Source organism: Platichthys flesus, chromosome 16 (assembly GCF_949316205.1).
Source record: "Platichthys flesus chromosome 16, fPlaFle2.1, whole genome shotgun sequence".
NCBI classification, from domain to species: Eukaryota; Metazoa; Chordata; class Actinopteri; order Pleuronectiformes; family Pleuronectidae; genus Platichthys; species Platichthys flesus.
The window spans coordinates 11,001,352-11,026,387 of NC_084960.1; the positions used below are offsets into that span (position 1 = coordinate 11,001,352).

At 44.3% G+C, this 25,036-nt stretch overlaps 1 protein-coding gene across 1 annotated transcript in view; it reads left to right on the plus strand.

The window, feature by feature from the left end:
- Positions 1-25,036, plus strand: part of col5a3a (collagen, type V, alpha 3a) — a 45,203-nt gene that overhangs the window by 15,681 nt on the left and 4,486 nt on the right. The window contains exons 5-60 of the mRNA XM_062408880.1: positions 138-260; positions 1,658-2,077; positions 2,811-2,921; positions 3,018-3,128; positions 3,239-3,292; positions 3,402-3,443; positions 3,831-3,893; positions 4,982-5,056; positions 5,238-5,321; positions 5,456-5,512; positions 5,834-5,887; positions 6,034-6,087; positions 6,220-6,273; positions 7,242-7,295; positions 7,548-7,601; positions 8,140-8,184; positions 9,093-9,146; positions 9,348-9,392; positions 9,560-9,613; positions 10,109-10,153; positions 10,535-10,588; positions 11,097-11,141; positions 11,440-11,493; positions 12,068-12,112; positions 12,248-12,301; positions 12,391-12,498; positions 12,898-12,951; positions 13,298-13,351; positions 13,441-13,485; positions 13,665-13,718; positions 14,087-14,131; positions 14,305-14,358; positions 14,506-14,559; positions 14,838-14,891; positions 15,001-15,108; positions 15,425-15,514; positions 15,759-15,812; positions 16,006-16,113; positions 16,433-16,540; positions 16,637-16,690; positions 16,866-16,919; positions 17,019-17,126; positions 17,234-17,287; positions 21,086-21,139; positions 22,376-22,429; positions 22,567-22,620; positions 22,730-22,837; positions 22,946-22,999; positions 23,088-23,141; positions 23,309-23,362; positions 23,491-23,544; positions 23,651-23,758; positions 23,857-23,910; positions 24,101-24,154; positions 24,247-24,354; positions 24,450-24,503. Coding sequence (XP_062264864.1) covers positions 138-260; positions 1,658-2,077; positions 2,811-2,921; positions 3,018-3,128; positions 3,239-3,292; positions 3,402-3,443; positions 3,831-3,893; positions 4,982-5,056; positions 5,238-5,321; positions 5,456-5,512; positions 5,834-5,887; positions 6,034-6,087; positions 6,220-6,273; positions 7,242-7,295; positions 7,548-7,601; positions 8,140-8,184; positions 9,093-9,146; positions 9,348-9,392; positions 9,560-9,613; positions 10,109-10,153; positions 10,535-10,588; positions 11,097-11,141; positions 11,440-11,493; positions 12,068-12,112; positions 12,248-12,301; positions 12,391-12,498; positions 12,898-12,951; positions 13,298-13,351; positions 13,441-13,485; positions 13,665-13,718; positions 14,087-14,131; positions 14,305-14,358; positions 14,506-14,559; positions 14,838-14,891; positions 15,001-15,108; positions 15,425-15,514; positions 15,759-15,812; positions 16,006-16,113; positions 16,433-16,540; positions 16,637-16,690; positions 16,866-16,919; positions 17,019-17,126; positions 17,234-17,287; positions 21,086-21,139; positions 22,376-22,429; positions 22,567-22,620; positions 22,730-22,837; positions 22,946-22,999; positions 23,088-23,141; positions 23,309-23,362; positions 23,491-23,544; positions 23,651-23,758; positions 23,857-23,910; positions 24,101-24,154; positions 24,247-24,354; positions 24,450-24,503 — 4,029 coding nt within the window. The remainder of the gene's footprint in view (positions 1-137; positions 261-1,657; positions 2,078-2,810; positions 2,922-3,017; positions 3,129-3,238; positions 3,293-3,401; positions 3,444-3,830; positions 3,894-4,981; positions 5,057-5,237; positions 5,322-5,455; positions 5,513-5,833; positions 5,888-6,033; positions 6,088-6,219; positions 6,274-7,241; positions 7,296-7,547; positions 7,602-8,139; positions 8,185-9,092; positions 9,147-9,347; positions 9,393-9,559; positions 9,614-10,108; positions 10,154-10,534; positions 10,589-11,096; positions 11,142-11,439; positions 11,494-12,067; positions 12,113-12,247; positions 12,302-12,390; positions 12,499-12,897; positions 12,952-13,297; positions 13,352-13,440; positions 13,486-13,664; positions 13,719-14,086; positions 14,132-14,304; positions 14,359-14,505; positions 14,560-14,837; positions 14,892-15,000; positions 15,109-15,424; positions 15,515-15,758; positions 15,813-16,005; positions 16,114-16,432; positions 16,541-16,636; positions 16,691-16,865; positions 16,920-17,018; positions 17,127-17,233; positions 17,288-21,085; positions 21,140-22,375; positions 22,430-22,566; positions 22,621-22,729; positions 22,838-22,945; positions 23,000-23,087; positions 23,142-23,308; positions 23,363-23,490; positions 23,545-23,650; positions 23,759-23,856; positions 23,911-24,100; positions 24,155-24,246; positions 24,355-24,449; positions 24,504-25,036) is intronic.

The window sequence follows — 25,036 nt, forward strand, 5'->3', positions numbered from 1 at the left end:
CCCTGGCTTCATTATGCAGTAGCAGCAACCGAATGTTTCTGTCACTGCTCCAATGGGATCATTCTGCTTCTGCTGCACGTCTGACTTAATGACATGACACTTGTCTGCCTCTCCGTCTGCTCTCTGCTTTATTTCAGGGAGTTATTCAACAACTGCTGATTGACGAGGACGCCCAGGCTGCTGCAGACTACTGTGTAAACTACATACCAGACTGTGACTCTGCTTTGCCACACAACATCCAAGCCCTCGACCTGCAGGAGGTTAGTAGTGCCACCAACAGGAGGCAATGCCTGCTGGATAAACCCAACCAGAAAACATTGTGTGCTGTTCTTATCACAGGTGAAGCATATCTGTACATCATCTCTATTAACTGCCAATAATTACTTGTGCAGAAATGCCTGGATATTGTTATTAATTAATTCTCTCTTACAATAAGTTTTGAGCCATGAGAGGAACATCCATTTCTTACACTCTGGTCAAAACTGGGATAACAGAAGCCGATCCCTAACAGGCATCCAGAGCAAGAAGCACAAGCAGACATATCAATAGAGCTGTGTATCCCAGAGACTGTCGATCACAGCATTTACGAGCAGCCATCAGGCCCACCCAAGAAGAGTACGAGTAAGAGTACGAATGTATTCTTTCAAATGAAGCCGGCAGTGGAACACACACACACACACCCACACAGACACACACACACAAACACACACACATACACAGCCAAGTGACTAAAACTCAAACATGATATAGTGATTCTTCCCCTCCTCAGAGGGTGTGCAGGTAAATTGAAATCAATCACTGATATGAATTACTGTACAATTATTTGATGGTGTGTGAAAGATAGAGATGTAAAGGAAGTGAGACGTGTGTGTGTGTGTGTGTGTGTGTGTGTGTGTGTGTGTTTGTGTGTGTGTGTGTGGCCATGGGCTGTTTGAAAAATACACAGAGAATACCGATTGCATGTATTTTCTCATGTATTCCACATGCACACACTCGTACGGTATGTGTGGACACTTGTGTGAGCGTGTGTGTGTGTGTGTAACATTGATAATGCTCCAGGCGGGGTCCATTATGGGGTCAGGCCATTTCGACCGTTATCCAGCTGGCTTCTACAGAACTACAGCTGAGCTATGAGCTCCGAATCCAGAACATGTCAACATCTGTCAGCCCACTGACCTACTTCCCATCATTCTCCCTCACACGCCGACCTTGTTTACAAGTGGATCGAAATCACAGCATTGGTGCCCCTCACAGATTGGGCCTTTAGTGTCAGGGGCCCATTCATATCACTGACATGCAATAGGCATCACTCTGGAGGCTGACTCAACCATATTTGCTCACTTGCCGGAACAAGTATTTGCAAGAATTAGCATCTCAGTAGTATCATAGTCAGTGTGACCCCTGACCACACAAACAAACAAGTCTTCTGCTTAACCCCCAACATTTGTTTGTTCCTTCTCATTTCATGTTTGCTTTAGCCTTTTACTGGTGGGATTCCCAGTAGGTATCCGAGGATTTGTTTGCAACCCTTTACATTCCTGTGTCAGGCTGTTTCCTTATTTGTATTTTCATTCACAACAGTGTTTATTTGTTTCCTCCACCCTCCACCTTTGCCCTCATGTTGCGCCACCCCCCCCCCCTCCCTTTTTCATAAAAGAAGTCCCGACTTGGGTCTGATGCCTTGATGCCAAGTGCCGAGCCGGATGAACCAAAGGAGGTCTCCAAAAAGAACAGGAAAGGCAAAAAGAACAAAAAGAAGAGAGACAAGGGCTCGAAAGAAAAACGCAAAGGCAAGGGCAAGGGCAAGGGCAAGAAGGGATCCAGAAAGAAGAAACACCAGGAGGAGGGTCTCGAGGACGGCTTCCTCCAAGTGTCCACAACTCTGCCTGAGTATCTATCTCAGGAACCGTTTCAGCCCACTGAGGTGCCGGAAAGTAAAAGCACCCAAGAAACTTCCATTCCCGCCGACGTCTTCGACGAGAACCTCGCGGAGATGCCAACACACGAACCGGACTTCACAAACGAGGCCCCCAACGTGGTGCCCAGTGCATTGCCTGAATCAGTGGTTACTGAGGAGGTAGAACTGTTTGCCTGTAGACACCCCCCCAACTCGCCCCTCCGGCTCTGCAGTTCTAATCAACACTCCCCTAATACATCCTAACAGTAGTGAGCACTTCCTCCCACTTCAGTCACTTTCCAGCACCAACACTAACCAGCACCATGCTAATCATCACCTCCGTTACCTCCCCAGCAGAAAACACAGAGAATGCATCCTAAATGAGAAATTATGATGATTTTTAGCTGATGCCTTCTGGCTGAGTTTGTGTTTCTGTAGAAAGTGAACTAATACATGCATTCTAGTTTTCCGAAAAACCTGGTATGCATGGTACAGACTGTACGTATGTGGACATGGAGGCAGGGTTTTTGGTTTACAGTTCCATCAGGCTGATAATTGAGCACAGAGACCTTTTGGAATTGTTGTGATACACATATTTAAAAAAAGATACATTTTGGACTTTGCAGAATCACAAGCCAAGAATGTTCCTGTACTTCTCCCTCGTGTTTATTATTTGTTGTATCTGTGGCTCTTGCCGTCTATGCCATGTATCCACGTTAATCCAGTGACTTCCATCAACTAATCACACTCCAGCAATGCGATTAACCGCACACCAGCCAACCTGTGTTCTGGATAATCAGCCCATTGCTATAAAATCAACCAGTTTTTCTAACATTTGTATCAAAGGTTCCAAAATGTGCCTTTTCCTTTATGCCGTTGCGTAACTAATTCAAGCCTGTGTGCTGGTTCACAGGACAGCAAACCAGTGAAGAGGCCAAGGGTGGAAGAGGATGAGAATGATCATCTGTATGATGATCTCTCAGTTTCCACGGTAACAGGGGGCCCAAACATTACAGATTATGAGGTAAGTTATGCAAATACAAGACGTGTCTTCACCTCAGCAACACTTATTTCCGTGTTGGTTACACCTGCAACTGAAGGAGTTTTCATTCCCTCACAGATTCTCGAATATGAAAATGACAAGAACGCCACAGAGTATGAGGAGTATGAAATATACGAGGATGGTTTTGACTTTGCAGAGCGGGAAAGGGCAGAGACGTGGGACGGAGAGGTAAATCTTGTAGCAATCTCATGTATGAAGTACGTGGTCACATCTTCAATTGCCCGTGTCAATTGATTTCTTGAACGCTCCACATCTATTTATCTGTTTCTCCACCTCAGGCTGGCCGCAGAGCGGAGAAAGGCCAGAAGGGAGAGCCAGCTATCATTGAACCGGTGAGCTGCTGGAGGCTCTTAATGAATAGTCTTGAGGCATTAGTTATGAGCACGAGAACAGGTCAACACCCTCCTAATGTACGTTTCATTCTCTTGTGCTTGTTTTTAGGGTATGCTAGTGGAGGGACCACCAGGTCTACCAGGGCTAGAGGTAAGTCTATTCACTACCTGAGAACAGTAGGGACGAGAAACTGGGACTATTTTCTCTGTAGTTGCTAAGGATGTGGCAGAATGTGACATGTGGTGCAAAATGCAAAAAACATGCAACTGTGGTGTTTTCATTGAAGGAACCCTAAAATAATGTACTACAATGTCTTGCATTGCAAAATTACACTTGAAATCATTTCATGATAATTTTGTTTTGGGGTTTACTTCAATACTATTAACCCCACATGAAGTGGCAACTAGGTGTAGTGGATCCAATACAGTTAAGCAAATTAAAGAGGATTATCATAAAGCATTTGCAGGTTAGAATAACAAGAATATAGTCAGTTAATTGAAAACTAAGCTAATGTTTGTTTGAATGTGTCCTTCACAGGGGCTGGCCGGCCCAGCTGGACCAACAGGACCTCCAGGACCAAGAGGAGATCCTGGCGAATTGGTGCGTTTGGCTTAAGATATGGTCTCATTGAAAGTGAACATTCAGAGCTGTGTGAGGGACAGAGCCGTGTAAGGGAAAGAGCCGTGTGAGAGACAGAGCCGTGTGAGGGACAGAGCCGTGTTAGGGACAGAGCCGGGGGAGGGACAGAGCCGTGTGAGGGATGGAGCCGTGTGAGGGACAGAGCTGTGTGAGGGACAGAGCCGTGTGAGGGACAGAGCCGTGTTAGGGACAGAGTTGTGTCAGGGACAGAGCTGTGTGAGGGACAGAGCCATGTCAGGGACAGAGCTGTGTGAGGGACAGAGCTGTGTCAGGGACAGAGCTGTGTGAGGGACAGAGCTGTGTCAGTGTGAACATTTTGCCCTGGTTCACTGACCTGAACCTGCTGGACATCAGGGACACATAGTGACTCTGACATGTTTGACCTAATTTTTTTATTTGGTGTGTGTGTGTGTGTGGGATGCTTGTGTGAGTCATCAAAATGGAACCCACTCCAATGAGGACACTACAGAGATTATGTTTGCAGATCCCCATGCTAGTTCATCATATTCATGCTTTCCACGCATTCAGTCCACATAACAAACATGTGTTATTCCCAGAGATATTTTTTTTTAAATAAGATGCAGCGAATAAGGAATATAGCAGAAATTAATAAAGGAGAATTTAATGTAAATTGTAACATCAATTATTATTGAAACAAAGTTTATCTCCCTCAGTGGAAATGTCCTTGTCATTTAGAGAATCTGGAGACTGTGTTGATCTTCTATTGTTTGAAGCTTCCACCTTATTCTTTTCAATTTTGGGTCATTATCTTGCTGTAAGATGAATCCCTCTCCAACCAGTCTGTTCTCCTTTGTAAATCAGTCTTTCCTCTTCACTCTATTAGTAATATATATATTACTACTATTTGCAGCGTATCGCAGTCCTATAATGTATCAGAGGGTGTCGTTGCACAGTCGGCTCCAACACTGGCTGTGCACAGATCTGTAGGAATTGTTTGCATTAACACTCAATTCTTCATGTATTTCCACTGCTGCAGGAAAGGTGAGTAGATCTGTTTGCCAATGCTTATCCCTGTCCTCTCTTTTCAGGGTCCCCCTGGACGTCCTGGTCTTGCTGGGGTTGATGGGATCCCAGGTCCTCCAGGGACCCTGCTGATGCTACCAGTGAGACCTTAAAGCCCACTCATGCATGCTCATGCTCATGCACTGTACAAACACACCCACGACACACCTTTTCCTAGTGTGGTGTAGTGGCATGGCCACAAGGGGGGGCTGTGTGATTGAACTTCATTACAAATGGGAGATCCTGCAATGGGAACTGACTCTTCCTTTTCATTGCCTCCAGTTCCAGTATGGAGGTGATTCTCAGAAGGGACCAGTGGTGTCTCCCCAGGAGGCTCAAGCACAGGCTATCATGCAACAGGCCCAGGTACACGTTACACAAGTCTGTACCTTGTTGTCATCTTGCTGTGTTATATCATGAGTGACTTTGCCATTTCGTTGCATATTAAAAGCCCCCAGAAAACCTTGTGCGGTGTTAAAACAATCAGTTTTTTTCTTCAGCTGTCACTGAAGGGACCTCCAGGTGCAATGGGTCTTGCAGGGCGATCAGGCCCACAGGTAAGGCTTTCCTCCGTCCTTGACCAAATTTGCTTCATTCCTCAGGGACCCCTGCGACCTTTGACCTCAGCTTCCCATTCTGGCTGACCAGGCACATGCTCTACTTTCACCCCAGTCCAGCCTCATCATTATGCATGCTCAGTGTCTCATAGAATCTGCCCTCATTCATGGAAAAGAAAAAGAAAAATCACTGTAGGGTTGAATAAATGAACAGATTTTTCAAGGATTTCCTAGATCATCTGTATTTTTTTTCTTTTTTGGTGCTAAATGTGAGTGAAGTGTGCATCATGTTATGCTTTAATGGCTTTGTTGTTTCTGTAGGGTCTTCCAGGGTCGTCTGGGCCCAAAGGAGACTTCGGAGACAGTGGCCCTTCTGTAAGACCACACGTTATTTCCACCTCACTTCAAGCTTCAGTCATACCACTCTGTTTGTTACACTATTGATTTCCTTCTGTCCTCTGGCTTTCCTTTTTACACCTTTTTTTTCTCGATTTGTCTGGCTCTCTCGCTTCCTTACACAGGGAGCACGTGGCTTTCCAGGCCCTCCTGGAATTAAAGGGAAGCCTGGAAAAAGGGTGAGAGATATCTTGAGCACTGCAGGTGTCCAAGCTGGAAAACCTCTGTATCTGCATGTTGTGTTAAACGAGGCTGTGCCCCGATGTACTGAGAAGCAGAACCTATTTTTACCTGGATTTTGCATCTCTTAGGGCCGTGCAGGAGTGGATGGAGGTCGCGGGGCTCCAGGTGAAACAGGCTCTAAGGTGAGCTTTGTGACTTCTCACTGCACTGCCTTGTAGAAATGAATATAATCGACTTTACCATCCCATCTGAGGGAAATTGGTTTGCAGCAGGGCGTTAAGAAACTCATACAAGCCGTCATGAATACAATATTAAAAACAAATGTATGACAGATGACAGGGACAAGAAAAACACGTACCATGAGGGAGATCAGCCAAGGTCAAGTGCAAGAAAAAGAATGCTAGTAGCACAATTTGTGCAAATTAATCATGTTAGCTGCTGTACAGACATGGGAGATTTTGAATTTTTTAGTCCTGTGTAGGAAATGAAGGATAAAGGACTCGCTTGGAGCTTCCCCAAGTTGTGACGGAGACATAGAGGTTAGAGACTGAACTTCACCTCAATAACTTTGCTGGCCACTCTGACAGGCCGACCACGTTCATTCAGCCAGATTCAGGTTTCCAAATCTTGCCTCATCCAAACTAGCTGCAACAAGAACTCACAGAATTTGTTCCAGGAAAGTATTGACATCCTTATTTCACATTTGGACCCTAGAGTTGTTTGATATTTGTGTCAGTTGTCAAACTATTTAACCGATGCTAGTTTTGAATATCACACGTATGTCGGCAGCAAGGTCTTGTCCGATAAACTATCTGCACTTGCATGTGTAAGCCTTGAGGTATCCGGCAGCCCACAGCTTATTATATGTATTGACAATGAAGCAACTCAATGCCTAACAGCTGCAGGAAGAGCTTAGTAAATAAATCAGACTCCCCTGATGCTGCGCTGACAGAACAGCGCAGTCTTTATCAGTCAAAGCAGCATTTTAGCAGACCTACAGCTAATCTGTGAGCTCCCTCTCCCAGACACACACTCACAGCAGATGGGAGGCTCTGCCAGGGGAGACTTTCAGTACAATTCTGCTAATGTTTACACATTACCGTATGCGTGTGTGGGTTTCAGGGTTTAATGCTTCTCTATTACTTCTCAGGGTGACAGGGGCTTTGACGGCCTGCCAGGTATCGAAGGAAACAAGGGACACAGGGTAAGTTAGATTTGGTAATTTGACATGTCACTGTATTTATATAGTCATTCAGACACTAACACGCTAATGCGGCATGCATGAATACCTTACACATCATATAGCAGATGTTTATTTGCATATTATGATTGTGATGATCGTTGTGATTTCTGTGATGACAGTGCACACGACAAAGCATCTGCTTGATGTTGCACTGCAATAAACAGAAAAGACCTAAATATCTTGAGGCCTGTGGCTAATGCTTTTATCTTGTAGGGCGACAGAGGAAAGCCGGGTCCTCATGGGCCTGCCGGGGAGTCTGGAGAAAAGGTGAGTGCACAGACGCTTCTCATATTTACTCGCAACAACAAGGTCCCCACAAACGACGAAACACTGCTTTGTCCTCCTCACAAGGTTAAGAGGGAAATCCTTTCCACATCAAAAAATCAATTCTGCAAGCAATTTAGCGGCACAGATCAAAGCAGGTTTTTTGCCGAAATCGAGTCATAAACTCCTGAATTTTTAACTCTGCTATGCTGGCCCGGGTTAATTCAGTATCAAGGTTTGCATTCGCAAAGACATGAAAGCCAGGCGGTGCATCCATGACATCAAATTGAAAATATGAAAGATAGCAGCTCTGTCAAGATGTTATCTATCTACACATGCGGGCGGGTGAAGTTTAAGAGAGCGAGTCTATTAGTCTTTGCTCGAAGATAGTTGAGCCTTATCTGTCAGGCAGTGAATTTCTTTAATGAGCTATTTTCGCGGATTATGTCTGGTGGGGACATAAATGTATCCTCCCTGGGGTTTATTCAGAGACATGCATGAGATGTATGTGTTGAATCCGTTTCCTTCTTTGTTACTTTAGGGATCCGATGGACCTGTGGGGCCAGGAGGGCAACCGGGCGAATCTGTAAGTTACCACATGCAGAAGAATATACACAAACATATTAACGCACCTCTACACAGACGAACTTCTCAAAATACAAAATCCACATTTAGCCACAGTGAAAAACTTTGACGCAACCTCATTAATGCAAAACTGCCAGTGCTCACTCTATACAAATGGCACAGCATCCAGGTATATGTGCAATCTGTCACAGAGATTTTACTTGCAGACTTGCAGTTTGGATAATTTAGAGAAAACCTAGATCTCAACAGCACAGTTCAGAAAAAGCTGGTTTTTCAATGTGTCTTTATGGAGGACACTGGTTAATTATGCAGTTATCAGTCTCTTTCTATTGGTGGGTGAGGTTTTGGCTCAGCAGGGCTCCATCAGACATGTTAGGGAAGCCGCGTTAAACAACAAAGACACAGGAAAGGAGACGAGTTGGCTCCATCGATGCGAGAAAGGGAGCGATGGGAAAAGCGAGACAGCACAAGACCGACTCAAGACAGAAATTTGGTCGGTGGCGAACGAGATAAGAGAGGGAAGAGGGAAGAGATGGATTCGGAGAGGGAAGAGATAAAATCCTGGCCTGAATGATTATATTTCCATATCAATCACTTCCCAGGAGATCGCAGATGTGGCTTTGGAACAGGTGGCTTGGCCAGCCTACAAAGAGGGAGGCTGACAAAAACAGAGCACACATACACGCTCGCACAAGCACAAACTAGCACACTCCCTGTAGCTAGCACATACAAAACCAGATGAGTACACACACAAACACACGCACACACACATTCTGTCTCTCACTGTTTTTCTCTCTCGCTCTCTCTCTGCGTCCCTTTTATATGATTTATGATTTAGTATTCCACACTCACCCCGTCTCATCATGAATGCAGGTTGGCTGCTGACTATTTGCTGTGTTTTGTCTCCAGGGTCCTCGGGGTCTTGTTGGGCCAAGGGGGCCACCTGGCCCACCTGGCCAACCAGTAAGTCAACATCGCCTTGATAACAAGATCAGAGCTCTTCAGTCCCTTCAACTCTATGAAGGGTGCTCTGGTGCATGCAACCATTAATACAGCACTGAGGATAAACAAGGAGGCTGCTGAACTGCCTCTTCTCTTCATCAAACTTTTTGTTTTTTCCTCCGGTATTTTCTGACATCTTGTATGTGTGCCATTTTTTTTTAGGGTATTCGTGGAACTGATGGAGTACAAGGCTCAAAGGGCAACCTGGTGAGTCCTGTTACCTTCATCCACACATTATCTCACCTTTTTTGAAAGGAACCTCAGCCACAGAAACATCAGCTTAGTCGGGCTTTGTAATTACCCTGTCAAACAGTCATGTGATGATCAACCTGAGGCCAAAATCATGACTGTGACTAAGTGTTTCTTCTTCTCAGGGTCCACCTGGAGATCTAGGGTCCCCAGGTCAGCAGGGAAATCCAGGAGTTCAGGTAGTGCTGAGTCAAAAACCCTATGACAGTATTTACACTTATCAGTCAAAGCAGCATTTTAGCAGACCTACAGCTAATCTGTGAGCTCCCTCTCCCAGACACACACTCACAGCAGTATATATATATATATATATTGTTGTATATAATGCACAACCACTTGCACACATTCAGTTTGCATAAACACATCCGGTCTCTCTCATACAAGACTTTTATAATGAGGACTTGAAAAGGTTTCAAAACAAGGATTTTTATCGTGTAGTAACTAAATATAATTAAAACATTTTGTCAGAGATATTACAGTCATCTAAATAAGATTGAATCATATTTTCACTTTCCCAGCATGTCAACCATCTAATGCCAAACACCAGCTGACACAAGGGAGTCCACACATATCGCACATGTCTCCTACGTCCACACATCTCTTCTCACCTCAGCTCTCAGACCTTCTCCTAGTCTTGTGACACTTAACCTGATTGATGCTTTGTTTTGGTCCAGGGCTTGACTGGTCCTCAGGGTCCCATCGGATTGCCAGGGGAGAAGGTAGGTAGCTGTGTCCCTCACTTAATTTCAGAATTAGAGCTGTGACCCCCTGACCTCTGTCATCACAAAGCCGAGGGAGGCTGTGTGAGCAGGACAGTACAAACCAGCCACTTCTGGCTCCTGTTCAGACGAGACAAGGCTAGACAGGAAATCAATACGCAAGAAACACACTCAGGCATAAGAGACACCGGGGACGGCGATGACCGGTGCACTTCACGGGGCTGCACTGATCAGAGAAATTAAAAGTGGACTTACTCAGAAATACAATGCTTGGTGGTGGTGCAGCAAAGTGGGGAATTTGGTCTCATAGAGAGGAACTGAGTTGTTCTGTCGACTCTGAGGCTTCATCACGGTATTCATGCATCCTTCTGTCCTGTGCAGGGTCCCCAGGGGAAACAAGGCATGCAGGGACTGTCAGGCATTGATGGCCCTCCTGTAAGTAAACACAGACACACAAACACTACAAGAATGCATATAATAGCAGGAAAATACATTAAAGTGCATGTAGTATCTATGTACTTATAAATAGAGAATGTTATTGTCTGCACTTAATTGATGCAGTGCATTTTGATACAGGTACTTCCTCATTCATTGAAGCTTTTTTGAGAAAATGGTTCAAACTTATGTACTCATATAACTGTATAAGCAAAATACTGTATGCACGACCCGATAACTGTTTATGTACACACATGTTTTTAAGCACATATATACAACTCGAAGGAGGATAAAATGTGCCACCTGTCGCTTTCTGCTGTTTGCCACTAGGGGAGCACTGATGCGCGATGATATCTTTATTTCATTTTTTATATTTATTCGCTCTCAATGCCACTGGGGTTTCCTGTTTCCTTTCATCGTTCCGGTGCATTCACAAATCTCAGTCAAGGAGTGATACTGCAATGATTTATTTGCAGCATCAAATTTGATTCATGTTTTCCTGCTTCAGGGTCACCCAGGAAGAGAGGGCCCCGCGGGAGAGAAAGGAATCCAAGTGAGTAACTAACTATCTGAGGCTGGTCTACATTAGTGTCATAACAATATATATGAAAACAACAGTAACATGCTGTTATTCTTATAAGAGACTGTAACTGTGCACTCACTCACATTAAGCTACAACAGGGCTCACCCTCTTTATTATAATCACAGTTTTTTCTCTTTTTCTGACAGAAAATGATAGGGCCAAGTCACTGAGTGCATTGCTCATTCATATGCGCACAGAGAAATGCAATATGTTCACTGCTGGTTGCTAAAGCTGTAAAATCCTGCTGTTCTGCCATTCTTTCATACAGGGTTTAACAGGCGCTCACGGACCTGTCGGGTACCCGGGGACCCGCGGAGTCAAGGTGAGACATAAACGCATCGTGATCCCAGGTGTAAAGCCCATTGAGAGAGTTCCGTCTTTCCACGTGTCTGTGCGTCTACCTGTGACGGACACGATGCTCGAGTGTATGACTGAGGGGCGACAGGTGGAGGGAAGGCACCGCTTCTCAAGGGGCTTGCTAGGGAACATTTGATGGTCAGACCGAGCCGAGCAACGCTCACACGAGTGAAGCATTCAGACTTAAGTGGGCTTTTTGACATTGAGGAATACAAGTGGAGTTTTGAAATGGCATTCTGCTTAGTGTTTTTTTTGGGGGGGGGGCTCGACATCCTTCAGAGAAAGCCTGACCTTGACGGCAGTCATTAGTGTGACGAGGAAGTAAGGTCAATAACTGCTCAATAACAGAGCAATGTCAGGTCAAGAGAAAATCAATAAACACTTATGAATCATTTTAGTGTTTTAGGCTGGGTTATTTCTAGAAATACAGGCAACCAGTGATTTTTCTACGTGATGTCCTGAGTCTTTTCTTGGTGGGTAGGCTTGTCAGGGATAATGGATTGTTGCTAAATTATTTATTTTTCCCTGCGTTTTCACAGGGAGCAGATGGAGTTAGGGGTCTTAAAGGTGGCAAAGGAGAGAAGGTGAGTAAAAATCTTGGTTCTACTGCTCATCAAACTGGTGGTTTGTTAATTAAGACCTGATGAAATACAAAGTAGTGGTGCTACGTATCCCTAAAGAATGTTAATACGACACCATCCCTCCTTGATGCGTCACAGGGTGAAGATGGCTTCCCTGGGTTCAAGGGTGACATGGGGCTCAAGGGAGACAGGGTGAGAGCAGACTCAAATCATTTTAGTTATTCTCCATCAGAGTGGAAATAAAACATTAATTTCTCTGCTACGCTCATTCTTCACTTTAGGGCGATAATGGCGCTCTGGGTGCTCGCGGAGAGGACGGACCAGAGGGGCCGAAGGGCCAAGCCGGAGTCTTGGGAGAAGCAGGGGCTCTGGGGATCGCTGGCGAAAAGGTGATTTTTAATTAAATTTACACTGCCAGACCAAATGAGGACACGAATGAGGAAGCCAATGGGATCAAATAGGCTGCATGTAATATACTATCTAATATATACCTGTATCATCCTGCTATAGCCATTATAATATTAGGTAGAAAAGGTTAATTCACTTATTATTAACTGAAAAACACTCAACATTCATTATATCTGGTTACAGACGACTCTGGTTCAGGGGCAAAACTACCTCTGAAGCAGAGCGCATGTGGAAGCATTTAATCTTTCTGTCATTACTATAAGCATACATTTGGTGATATCCTGCTGTATTGGTTATGCATACTCAGCAGTGTGTCATAAACATTTACTATTTCTCTTGATTATTTCTTCCTCCCCCTCTTTTCCTGCTGCTCTTTGCAGGGTAAACTTGGTGTGCCTGGATTGCCAGGATACCCGGGAAGACAAGGTCCTAAGGTGATTTAGTGTTGATGGGCTGTTATGATCAGTTAATGTGTCCTCTGGTTCCTTTTATCAGAGCTTTCAACGGCAAGATGTGTGTCTTTGACTGGACGGTTTCCTGTCTGATTAAAAATAAGGGATGATAAATGGCTTATTAAAAAAAAGGGCTATTTTATTAATAGTTCATTAGTGACACCATTTCATTACATGTTGATGAATGGTGTATTTAAGGCTGTGTTGGACTCGCGGATTAGATTTACTTTAATTTGATACAGTGGTTAATTATGCGTTAATGAGACGTTGGGGGTGATGTGTGATGAATGGAAGGCTGAGGCCGATTAACCTCTACGTGTGTCTTCAGGGATCACTTGGCTTCCCTGGTATGGTGGGGGTCCTGGGAGAGAAAGGACGAAGGGTGAGGACTATACTGACATTTGAATCCACATCATATTCTCACTTCTGCAGTGTATGTTGACTAAATAACCGTTAACCTCTATAACGCAGGGTCCAGCTGGTCAACCAGGGTCTGGGGGCCAAAGGGGTCCTAATGTAAGTATACAAAAAGTGCAGTCACTGTACAACTGTATTTGCTCTGATCAGTCGCCATCGCTGCACCACGACTCATGGGACTGAGGCACGCTGTTGCATCACTGTTTTCACATCATTTATCCTCCACCGACAGACGAGCTACGCATGTGCTAATCAGAGGGTTGTTTGTTTTCCGACAGGGAGCCCGAGGGGGAAGAGGAGCAAAGGGACCCACTGGAAAGCCTGGAGAAAAGGTGAGCTGAAGCTGACATACACATGCACACATGCACACACACACACACACACACACATATCCTGACATAAACAAAGACATATTCACATACGGTTGCACAAACACAGACACACACCTGGCTTTCTCATAAAGTATTAATGAATGCGCCGCCCGCGTACCAGAGCCGGTTGTTGTTCCCTTCTAGATGACAGGCCATCTGGTGCCGTGAGAAGCTTCTGTTTGGCAGGGGATGCTTCAGTTTACACGCTCACCCTGAAAGACCATCTTGGGGAAGCTGAAGAGTCGTTGTCGGACAGAGAGCTAAAAATGTTTGAGTGGCTCCTGTTGTTCGTACAGTAACTGTTTTTATTTGTCTTGTCCACCTGGTAGGGTTCTTCCGGGCAAGATGGTCCTTCAGGATCCCCCGGAGAACAGGTAACATCATGACTCTCCGATTATGGCGTGCACACAGTGTCTACATAAGACCATATAGATGTCAAGCCTGAAAAGCAATCTTGGTCTCACAGTCTCATAAATCAGTTTAGGGCAAGCACCAGAAAATACAATCTGGGGTTTGGGTCAGAGCTTTCTGTGTTATTATTTTCCAGGGGCCCCAAGGACCACAGGGAAGAAATGGCGAACCAGGAACTAAAGGCCCTAATGTGAGTGGGCTAACATGCACCGTGTAGTGTTTAGCCTGTGATTTAAAATAAATCACAGGCTAAATTTGTCCTCTAAATTTGTGAGGACAAATTTTTACCTCACTCCACATTTTATGCTCACCTATATTAATGCTCACGCTATTACAGGGTCCACCAGGAAAGGATGGTATACCAGGTCATCCAGGCCAGAGAGGCGAACCAGTGAGTCACCTTTACTCCCAATAAAGACACATCTTTAGTCTATGACATTTTCCTCATTCAGGTGGACACCACCGCTTTAACCTACAGTAAACATGATCTACTGAATGTGTTGACACAGTAAACAAGTCAAAAGTTATGACTTCAGCATTGAATCGCCTCGGTTCAAGTCAGAGCGGTCGATACTAAATCAAGTAAACAACCCTACCTGTCGTCAGATACTGCATCCTGTCTCTATTTCAACACTTGACTGAGTCACTTTTCCTTGTCTTGTTCTTTAGGGTTTCCAAGGCAAGAATGGCCCCCCTGGCCCCCCCGGTGTTGTTGGACCACAGGTAGGAGGATCAGCCGACGATAAACAGGCCGATTGTGAAGTTTTTCATTTCAGAGAGCACGTCTTTAATGAATCGCGATGTGAGGGCTGTTGCGCTCTTTTGTCGTCAGGGCAAATCTGGTGAGACGGGGCCAACTGGAGACAGGGGCCATCCAGGTTCACCAGGACCGCCCGGTGAGCATGGTTTGCCGGGAGCTGCCGGAAAGGAGGGTACCAAGGTGAGCGGTTTACGTCATGTCAGGATCATAATCACTTATCAGCATCACCTTATTACTGTTATACTAGATAAAGCCCAAGGACTCTCAGCACTGTCTGAATATCTTATCTCCTGGGTCTCATCCTATCCTCTAATTTGCTAATAAATAACAGAGGAAACCTTGCAGTGGTGAGTGTATTATGGCTCATAAAAGATAAATGTTCCTTTTTTGGTGTGACTTGCTGGTTTCATGTGATTAATGACTGCATAAGGGGCCTGCTGTCTGCTGGCTACTTGCCTTATATCTAATCAAATGAGTGTGTATGTGTGGTTTCCAGGGAGACCCAGGACCGTCAGGAGCCTTCGGGAAAAGTGGCCCTGCTGGGCTCCAAGGCTTCAGAGGGAGCAGAGGAACACCTGGTGCCATGGTAACACGAGAGTCCATACATCTCATAAAATCCTCACATTCATTCCCTATATTATAGTATTTTGACTTGATTGTATCTATTATATTTAAATGATGGGCTCAGCGATGATGCTGTCATGTTCCAAAATGTGTGCTTCCTACATTATTTGTGATCTACCTTAAGTCACTTATCATTTATCTTGAATGGGACAATGAATGTGGTTGTCACCTGATTGTTAAGGCTGTTTATGCCTCTGTCTCCACAGGGACCTGCAGGTCTGAAGGGAGGAGAGGGTCTACCTGGTATTGCTGGATCGACTGTAAGCCTGATTTTATGAAATTGCTTCCCATCACATCCCTCGGTCTCTCCACAGCTTATGTGATGTAGAATTCTAGGGCATAAGAAGCAGGAGGCTGTTTCCATGGTGAACAGCGATCGTGACCACGGCGTTAAATCAAAAAGTGAATCATGTCACATTGCCACCTAACCCGTCTGCCTCCTCTTATTTTCAGGGTGCTACTGGAGAGAGGGGCCCCGCTGGGTCGGCTGGCGCTATCGGGCAGCCGGGGCGGTCCGGTGGCGTGGGTCCTGCTGGGCCGATGGGAGAGAAAGGCGAGCCGGTAAGATTTGAAACATTGCAAATTTCCTTCTCAGGCGACATGTCCACTAACTTGTCCTCTACCTGCACCTGCCACCATTGGGTATAAACAACGTGCTCTCGCTTCTGGAACATTTCATTATGAGACAAGGAGCAGTAGAGAGGTAAAAGAAACAGAGAGAGAGAAGGAGGGAGAAAATATGAATATGAACAAGCCTGCTTTCTTGGATGTGATTTTCTTCTCTGGTGTGTCAATTAATCAATGTGTCATGCTGTTACATGTGAATAATAAATATTTGAGCATTTGCTAAATGTGTTCTGTTTTCCCATCTGTTCCCTAGGGAGATAAGGGGCCTGTGGGCCCGGCTGGGCATGATGGGGAAGTTGGACCTCTAGGGCTGCCAGGAGCTGCAGGACCTGCTGGACCTCCAGGAGAGGATGGAGACAAGGTGTTTACATTGGACAACACGCATAGCCTGGAGTGCTGCTGTAAAATGCTTGTTATGGACTCTTTCTTTACGTGTGCATGCTTTTTTTCTCCATAGGGAGAAACAGGAGGACCAGGCCAGAAGGGCAGCAAAGGAGACAAAGGAGAATCTGTGAGTATGAACGTTTTGTTCTAACATCACATCGTTACTTTGCATCGCCAGGAGGCTGATAATCGGTTCGGGATAACTTGTAATTAATTTTGTTTGGACAGTGCAGCCTCTGGTGGAATTAGCAGATGGTTTTAATCATGTCTCTGTGTATTTAACTGTTACTGTGCTTTTCCAGGGACCCCCAGGTCCTCTTGGAATTCAAGGACCTGTCGGCCAGTCAGGACCAACCGTATGTTGTGATTACTCAGAATGCATCACGTCAAGATATTTCTTCATATGAAAGGTCAGCTTGGTATGTGGAGTGTTGACCCGTCTGTGAATGTCTCAGGGCGCAGATGGTGAGCCAGGTCCTCGTGGGCAGCAGGGAATGAACGGAGCGAAAGGAGATGAAGGACAAAGAGGCTTTAAGGGGGCATCTGGTCCTTCTGGACTACAGGTAGACATTACTATCTACTCCCAGACTGGCTGTATCTTTATTCTTAGGTTTCAATTTATTTCTATGCCATGCCTGATACTGCTTGCTCAACATATCTGCAATTGTAGGGAATGCCAGGACTACCAGGGGAGAAGGGAGAGAACGGACACGTTGGCTCGATGGTGAGAAACGCAAAGCACATTCAACACTCGACTCAAATCCACTGCTGATGTGCAGTGTCAGAGTCAAGTCTGTTCTCAACAACACTTTTCTAACATCTTGCACTTTCCTTTATTATCACTTGTCTCAGCTTTTCTCTGAATGTGGTTCTCTCCTTCCTCTACTTTTTCTACATTTCTTCCTAAAATTCAAAGATCTTGATCAGGATCAAACATGTATGAATTAGTCAGTAGAAAAACAACTGATTATTCTGTAGAAAGATTTGGAATATGTTGCAAATACTGTTATGTTTATGGGTAGGAAACTCCCGAGGCATAGTTCTATGTTTGTGAATACACAGGCTTCTGGTGTGAGGTCACCAAATGTGCAGAGATAATTAGACAAGACCTTTTGTACTAGTGGCATATGTTTTTTCAGCGCTCGTCTTATATTACCTCGGCCAAGGAGGTTATGTTTTCATCTGCATTCGTTTGTTTGTTCCTGCGTTAGCTAATTATTTGAACCGATGGGGCATGAACTCCTTTTGGTGCAGATCTGGATCAGGGGGCGGATGCAGGGATTTCTTTTCACTTTCTTTGAAATGGCGTTTTCACTAATTTCCCCGAAATTAATTATTGGATCCTGATTTGAATTATTTCATTATTATTTGATTCTTCTTCTATTATTGTGTAGAGGACTGGTATATATGAGTTTCCTCTGCAGAGGTATGGGCTCTACTGGAGGCCAGTCTGGTTTGGGTGTGGTATCCCACGTGTTAGTGTATGTTAAATGTCATTAGTTGGAAGTTGATTTTGACAAAGGAGGCGATGCACAGATTAAATAGGCAATAGATGCAGAATAACGCAGGCAAGGTCAAACGGATTACTTACTGTACAAAATGGCCCTGGCCCCAATATAATGGCAATACCCCAATAAAAAAATCAGCGCATATGTTAATATAAATGGGAGTACATTACACATAATCCTATTATTCTGCAATTACATATGATGTTATACATAATGGCATAATTACTGGATTCCACTGTATTAGAGAATACATCTCATAGTGCCTTCATATTAGAGACACATACTGTAATAGAATAATTTCATGCTTAATTGTTATTTCTCAAGACGAGGGAATTGAATTACTCGAACAGTCCATTATAGAAGCAAATGGCTGTAATTAAAAGCAAAGAAGAGAAAATATTATGTTCCTGAGAGTCTTCCTGGATTCGTCCTACCCGGTTTTCCCCACAGTTCCCAGATCGACGCCACTGTAATTACAGTATTGTACAGGTCCAAGGTAGCAGCAGCCGATGAACTATAGCTGGTACACAGACAAGCCACAACAGCTCATTGTTAGCGCCATCTGTGCTGATTCTGCTGCTATGTTTCTGTTTCATGAACAAACCCTTTTCCTCTGCCGATAATCGTTAACGTTTACCACCCTCGTGAGTGGGGCTCAGTTTGCTCTGGTCCTTGATAAGTCGCACCGATCTTCAGAGTAAAGCCTTCCATCCTTTTGATCTTGAACACAATGCATCTAATACACACGAGAATCAATTCATTTAGATAAAGACATTCCAGAGTTAAGAGCAGTATATTGCCATTGCAGCAGCCTTGACAACACTCACACTCTCAGCTGTTTAGGAGCCGAGGGGACTTTAAGATTGGCTAAGAATAGACATTTTTCTTTAAAAGCAGAACATTTTTCTTGTCATATCAGGAAAATGCTGAGATTCAACAAATACGGTTAATGATGGCTCTGACCCAGATAAATATCCTCGTAAGTCATGGTACTGAGCCGGCGTGCAGAATATCAAGGCCCAGGAAATGGAACAGCTCAATTGTATGGAGTTGATAATATTATATTTCATATAAAGGGTTACCGTGGTGGCTCGCACTGTTGCCTCGCAGCAGTAATGGGCTGCGTGCAGTTTACATGTTCTCCCCGTGTCTGTGGGGGGTTTTCTCAGGGTACGACGGCTTCCTCGCAAAGTCCAAAGACGTTCAGATTGGGCTGAGGTTTGTCAGAGACTCTAACTTGATCATAGATGTGACCTACGCAATAAATGGTATTGACAACAGTATATTCATATGAATATGACACAATGACACTGTTAACATCTGGGCGAAGCCTGCTTCAAGGAAGTGAACATCCCCATTAGCCCTTCTAACTAGCTGTCCTTAGCAGTTCACTTGATGCAAACTCATCAAACATATCACTATTGCTCATTATGAATAGTGTGTCACTGTGCTAGGGATGAAAAAATACAGCCTTAAGTAAAAAACGAGCCTTTCAACCATCAACAATCTCAACTCATGTGTCAATGACAAAATAGACTCCGGCCTCATGTGCAAGAAAGAGAAGGTCCTGTCTATAAAGGGGGAACAAGATTTAAAACAGAATGGAAGAAGAGAGAGAAAGAGAGAGACAGCGACAGAGATGATGCAGTGGAGCAGCCGAGTGGAAGGAAGAGGCGGGGCGCTGATTGTGAGCAAGAAGACGCTGTGACAGCTGCTAATCAGATTAGCCTCTGCCTTGGCTGTCTAATGAGCATCTTCCTTTGTGACAGTCATCTCACCACGCTGTCAACCATGAACACACGCTCAACAAGATTCTCTATAGCCCCTTCTTCTCCACAGCCAGATTAGGGAGGGAACGCATCAAAATGGAACCAAAACAAAGGAGGGAAGGGGAGAGAGAGAGAAGGAGGGAGGGAGAGAGAGAGAGAGAGAGACAGAGAGAGAGAGAGAGAGAGAGTGACAGAGAGAGAGGAAAGATGCAGAACTCAGTGGATAAGTTTCGTACATGTGTGAGCGCTGCGGATCACAGAATTCTCCCCTCTAATGCTCGAGTATTTTCACGCACACAGTCCCTCTCTGGGCAGATCGTCTGTCTTTTCTGTCTCAGTGTTTTTACAGCACAGGGCTCCCCGCAAGACTTCAGAAGGATTCAGAGCACAGCTCAACATCTACTCAACTGAAATTGAAGCCGAGCACAGTTAGGATTAATTGCTCGGCGCTCTCTTGAGCGGCACAGAAGAGTCAAATCACATGCCGACACTGTGGTTGAGAGAATATGGTCTCGCACATCACAGGCTGGAGGTTTCTTATTAATAAGCGAGAATAAGGGAGAGGGAGTAGGTGGTGAAAATGTGAAAGAATCAGCGCCTGTGTCATATCGAGGGTAATGACCTGTCTGGACGTCTTCATCATGTCACAGTGATAATGATCATAGAGACTGGGGCCACTGCATAAGCAATCCACCATAGGCTGACTCCTAACTCCCATTTAATTTCAGAAGCACAAGCCAACCTCTGATTTAAATTCAGTTTGTATCTCTTTGTGTATTTTAACAATAAAGGATATTGTTAATCTGCTTTCAGATATGCACTGAACTCCCTAGAATCTCCAGACATTCTCCAAGTAAAAACTCAGAAGAATGTCCAAAATCCGCTGATGTGACAAAACAGCACGAGATGTTGCCACACACGTAGAAGAAGACACTGATGAAGTGCTCAAGAGTTTTTAGTGACAAGAGCCAATGTCGGAGTCGATGTGCTGTAAACAACACGTGAGCAGAATTTAGACGCTACATATTTCCTTCACATGCTGCACCACCCCTCACCTGAACACCCCGGAGATATCCGCATTATTATGAATGCGCCTGAGATGAGAATCCCCTACTGTGCTGTTCATGTATGAAAGGAAACCTCTGGACCGAGTTGTGAGAACATTCTCTGGAGTTCGTGTCTGTAAACAGCTTTGTTGTTTCACAGACATCTATTAAAAAAAACATTTCATTTCTCTTTCCACAGGGACCCCCAGGCCAGCATGGCCCACGAGGCCCTCAGGGACCCAATGGTGGAGAGGTAAACTTTAATTTACTTTTTTATGTTATTTGTTTATAACCACATATTTGTATTTAGATATGGACAAGACGTCAGTAACAAACTGAATGGGAACAGTCTCATTAAGGCTGGAGAATAACCTCTGGACATGCAGCTAGAATTTCCATCAGGCGCAAAAGTCAGGCTTCTTATTCTTCGTTCTAGATGTTTTTTTGTTTTTTTAAAGGTACCATTAAGGCCAAGTCATTATTTATTTTAGTTTACTCTTTGTGTCTCAAAAAGTTTTTATGAATCTGACGTTAAAAAAGAGAATTTTGAAATGACACACACTGCCTGAATATTGTATTTGTGATATTCTGCGAGGCATAAAGAAAATATGACAGTGAATCATCTCTGGAATCAAGGAGACAAGGTATTGTCTGAAGTTCAAATTGAACAGTAACTTGTTTCCAGCCCCTTCATATCTACATATACTGTCTCTTTGTTTGAACACGTCCTGCCACAGACCTTTGAAAACTTGAATTATTAAACAGTATTAGGCTATAATCCCTGGGAGGGAGTTATATTTACTACTCTATGAATCATTAAGATGTATTAGACTATCATCTCTGAGATGCAGTTATATTTACCTCAAGTAATGGCCATCTCTCCACAGCCTCTCATACCGGTCAATTATTCAGCAGTGTTGCAGAAAGCCGTGTGAGCCGCGGTAGTGCTTCATCATAGGAAGTGTGGTAATACATCGGTGCAGAGATGGTGGGATCCATTAAGTGACTGATAAAGGAATAGTGGAAAAGAGTAAAAATGGAGTTGGGTTGGCGTGTGAGGAAAGAAGCTGACAGCAGGAGCTCAGCGGCAGTGCACGGCTGTGCTCAGCTCTCCTGCTCCGAGAGTTGCTTTTACGGGTTTGTCTCAAAACACAAAGCACAACATGCTGCCATGCACGTGTGCACGCTAACATGCACAGAAAACCCAAACCAACTGAGGGAGAGAGAAGGGAAACAGCATCCACCCTCTTGTGTGACTCGGATACTATCCACACAGCAAATCTGACACTCAGTATTTTTCCCTGTGTTGTGATAATTATGTTCCAGTTTCAGCATTGGCTCGGCAGAACTGCTGACAAACCAGACCCAATGGATAAATAAATAAATACTGCACCAAGAACCTGATTTTCAAGAATCAATATGAATATTTCAAACTCGTCCCTGTTTTATAGGATTTTGATTCAATCTGTTCTCTCTCCTCCTGCCCCAGGGTCCACACGGAACGCCTGGTGGAGTTGGTCAGCCTGGACTTGTTGGAGAGAAGGTCAGCATCAATATTATCCCCTACAGTGCGTGTGCCTGTGCACATTAAGTGAGATGGTAGTAGTTTGTGTATGTGAGTTTGCGAGTCTGTGGGTGTGTTTGGTGTGTTTTTTTTGCTAATTGTCCTCTCTCTACTAGGGTGAGGACGGTGAGGCTGGAAACCCGGGTTCAGCTGGACAGCCTGGCACTGCTGTGAGTCACAAACTCCCTCCCTACTTCCTGGGTCGCTCAACGTCATCCTTTCTTTGCTTTCTCTCTCTGCCCTTTCACTGATCGTAAACTCATTTTTCTGTTGTCCCAGGGTGCTAGAGGCGATGTGGGGGAGAAGGGTGACTTTGGCCCTCCCGGTGCATCTGGGCCTCCGGGACCCAGAGGAGTACCAGGCGAGGACGGATCCAAAGGCGTCCTTGTGAGTCTGTCTCTCTGGTTCATTGACATTTTCTTGCTCTGATTGTTGGATCAGTCATTCTGTTAATGTCACACGTATGATCGTTCATAACTGTTTTTTTTCCCTTAGGGCCCTATTGGATTTCCTGGAGATTCGGGACCAACCGGAGAACCTGGCGTCAATGTGAGATTTATCATTATGGTTATTTTTATCCAAAAAACATTTTGATTCATTTTTGATAACTTCTACCTCTTGACATTTCTTCCATCAGGGGGTAGATGGTGGACCAGGGCCTAAGGGAGACAATGGAGATCCTGGCAAAGCAGTAAGCAGTATTTCTCTTTTATTCACTGCCTACATTGTCTACGATAGCATCTCTTGTGCGCTTACCTTAAGTCTTTGTGAAACTCTGTGTCTTCGTTACTGTGGTTGGGCTTTCTTATCAGTGTTTTGTGATTAGATGAAAATGTAATTATCTTTGTTTATCTATAGGGACCCCCTGGAGCCTCTGGAGAGCCAGGTCCCTCGGGACCTCCTGGTCGGAGGGTGAGCTTAGTGTATTGTATATCTTTGTATGCATGTATATGTATGTAGCTATATGTGTGTTTCCTTGTAGTTTTGTTTGAGTTAATAATTTGTAATCATCTTAGCAATATTGTCTTTCTTTACTTCAGGGTCATATAGGGGCTGCAGGAAAAGAAGGGAAGCAAGGCATGAAGGGAGCCATGGTAAGGACTAGTTCTCTGTGGGTTTAAATGTTGCCTTTCAACAAATCTGTTCTAATTTAATTTGCTCTAATGTCTCCTTGTCTGTCACTCTCCCATTTCTCTGCAGGGGACAACAGGAACCACAGGTCCAGTAGGTAAGACAGGCCCTGTGGGACCCCAAGGCCATCCAGGAAGGTCTGGTCCAGAAGGTCTTCGAGGCATCCCAGGTCCTGGGGTTAGTTCACACTGACAACAGTCAACATGACATAATTTGTGTTTATGTTTATATGATTTGTGTACATACTGTTATCATTAATTCCTTTGTTTTTCCAGGGTGAACAAGGGTTAAATGGGCCACCAGGACAAACTGGACCACCAGGACCATTAGTAAGATCCTTATATTTGCCTGATAATGGAGCCCATCAAATAAGAGAAGGGTTGGGACATGAAAATAATGATAATGAATTAACATTTTAAATTTTAGTATTTTTATAAATTAACACAAACAAACCAAATATCATTGACAAGAGTTTACAGCATTGATGTGGCCAACTAATAAATCTGGTATTATCAACAGGGGCCACCTGGACTTCTAGGATTAAGAGGAGACCCTGGAACGAAGGGAGATAAAGTGAGTGTTTAGTCCATCCATAATATAAAAAACACAGTGTACGGTTATAAACCGTGGGAAACCATGCTGATGAACCACATCTCTGTCTGCAGGGTCATGGTGGGCTGATTGGTCTAATTGGCCCCCCGGGAGAGTTTGGTGAGAAGGGAGACAGAGGCCTGCCAGGGACAGAGGGTGCACATGGACCTAAAGGAGACGGGGTACATACTTTAGGGCAGCAACATGATGTATATGATACATTAATGTACAAAGGAAACTCAGTTCAGTAAAAATATTGATTTGTCTTTATATGTAGGGAGGGTCCGGCCAACCTGGTCCCACTGGCCCACCAGGTCCACCCGGACTATCAGTAAGTGATAGATGTAACAAAAGGTTTTTTCTATGATCCGTTTGTATGATTGATTATGTTTCCAGCTACCATAGATGCTTTGAGTTTTCAATTCAAAAACATGTGCAGAACAATATACGAACACCTTGTATGAATATATTTATTTATCTTCACTTTTTCGATAAATACTGCTTACATACGTACGATTATTGTTGTGTTGTGCTGAACTCGTGTCTAAACTACAAATCGAGAATCAAAAATAAATGGGAAATTGGAATAGTTGAACCATGTAACATTTTGTACCTGTCGCCACATTTGTGAAGTGAAGACCGTAACAATGGCAGTCAATGGTTTTAGATATTGTCTCTCCGTTAAAGCAAATGAGCAAACTCATTAAAAAGACATTTCCGCTGAGGATTCCATCAACAAGGAGTAAAGCATCTATTCCATCCAGACAACAAACAGTCATGTCTTTAGTTCAATGTTAGCAGAGTTCAACTTCTGACCACATCTTTACTTGGCTGTGCTTATTTGAGTAATCAGATCATTTTTAA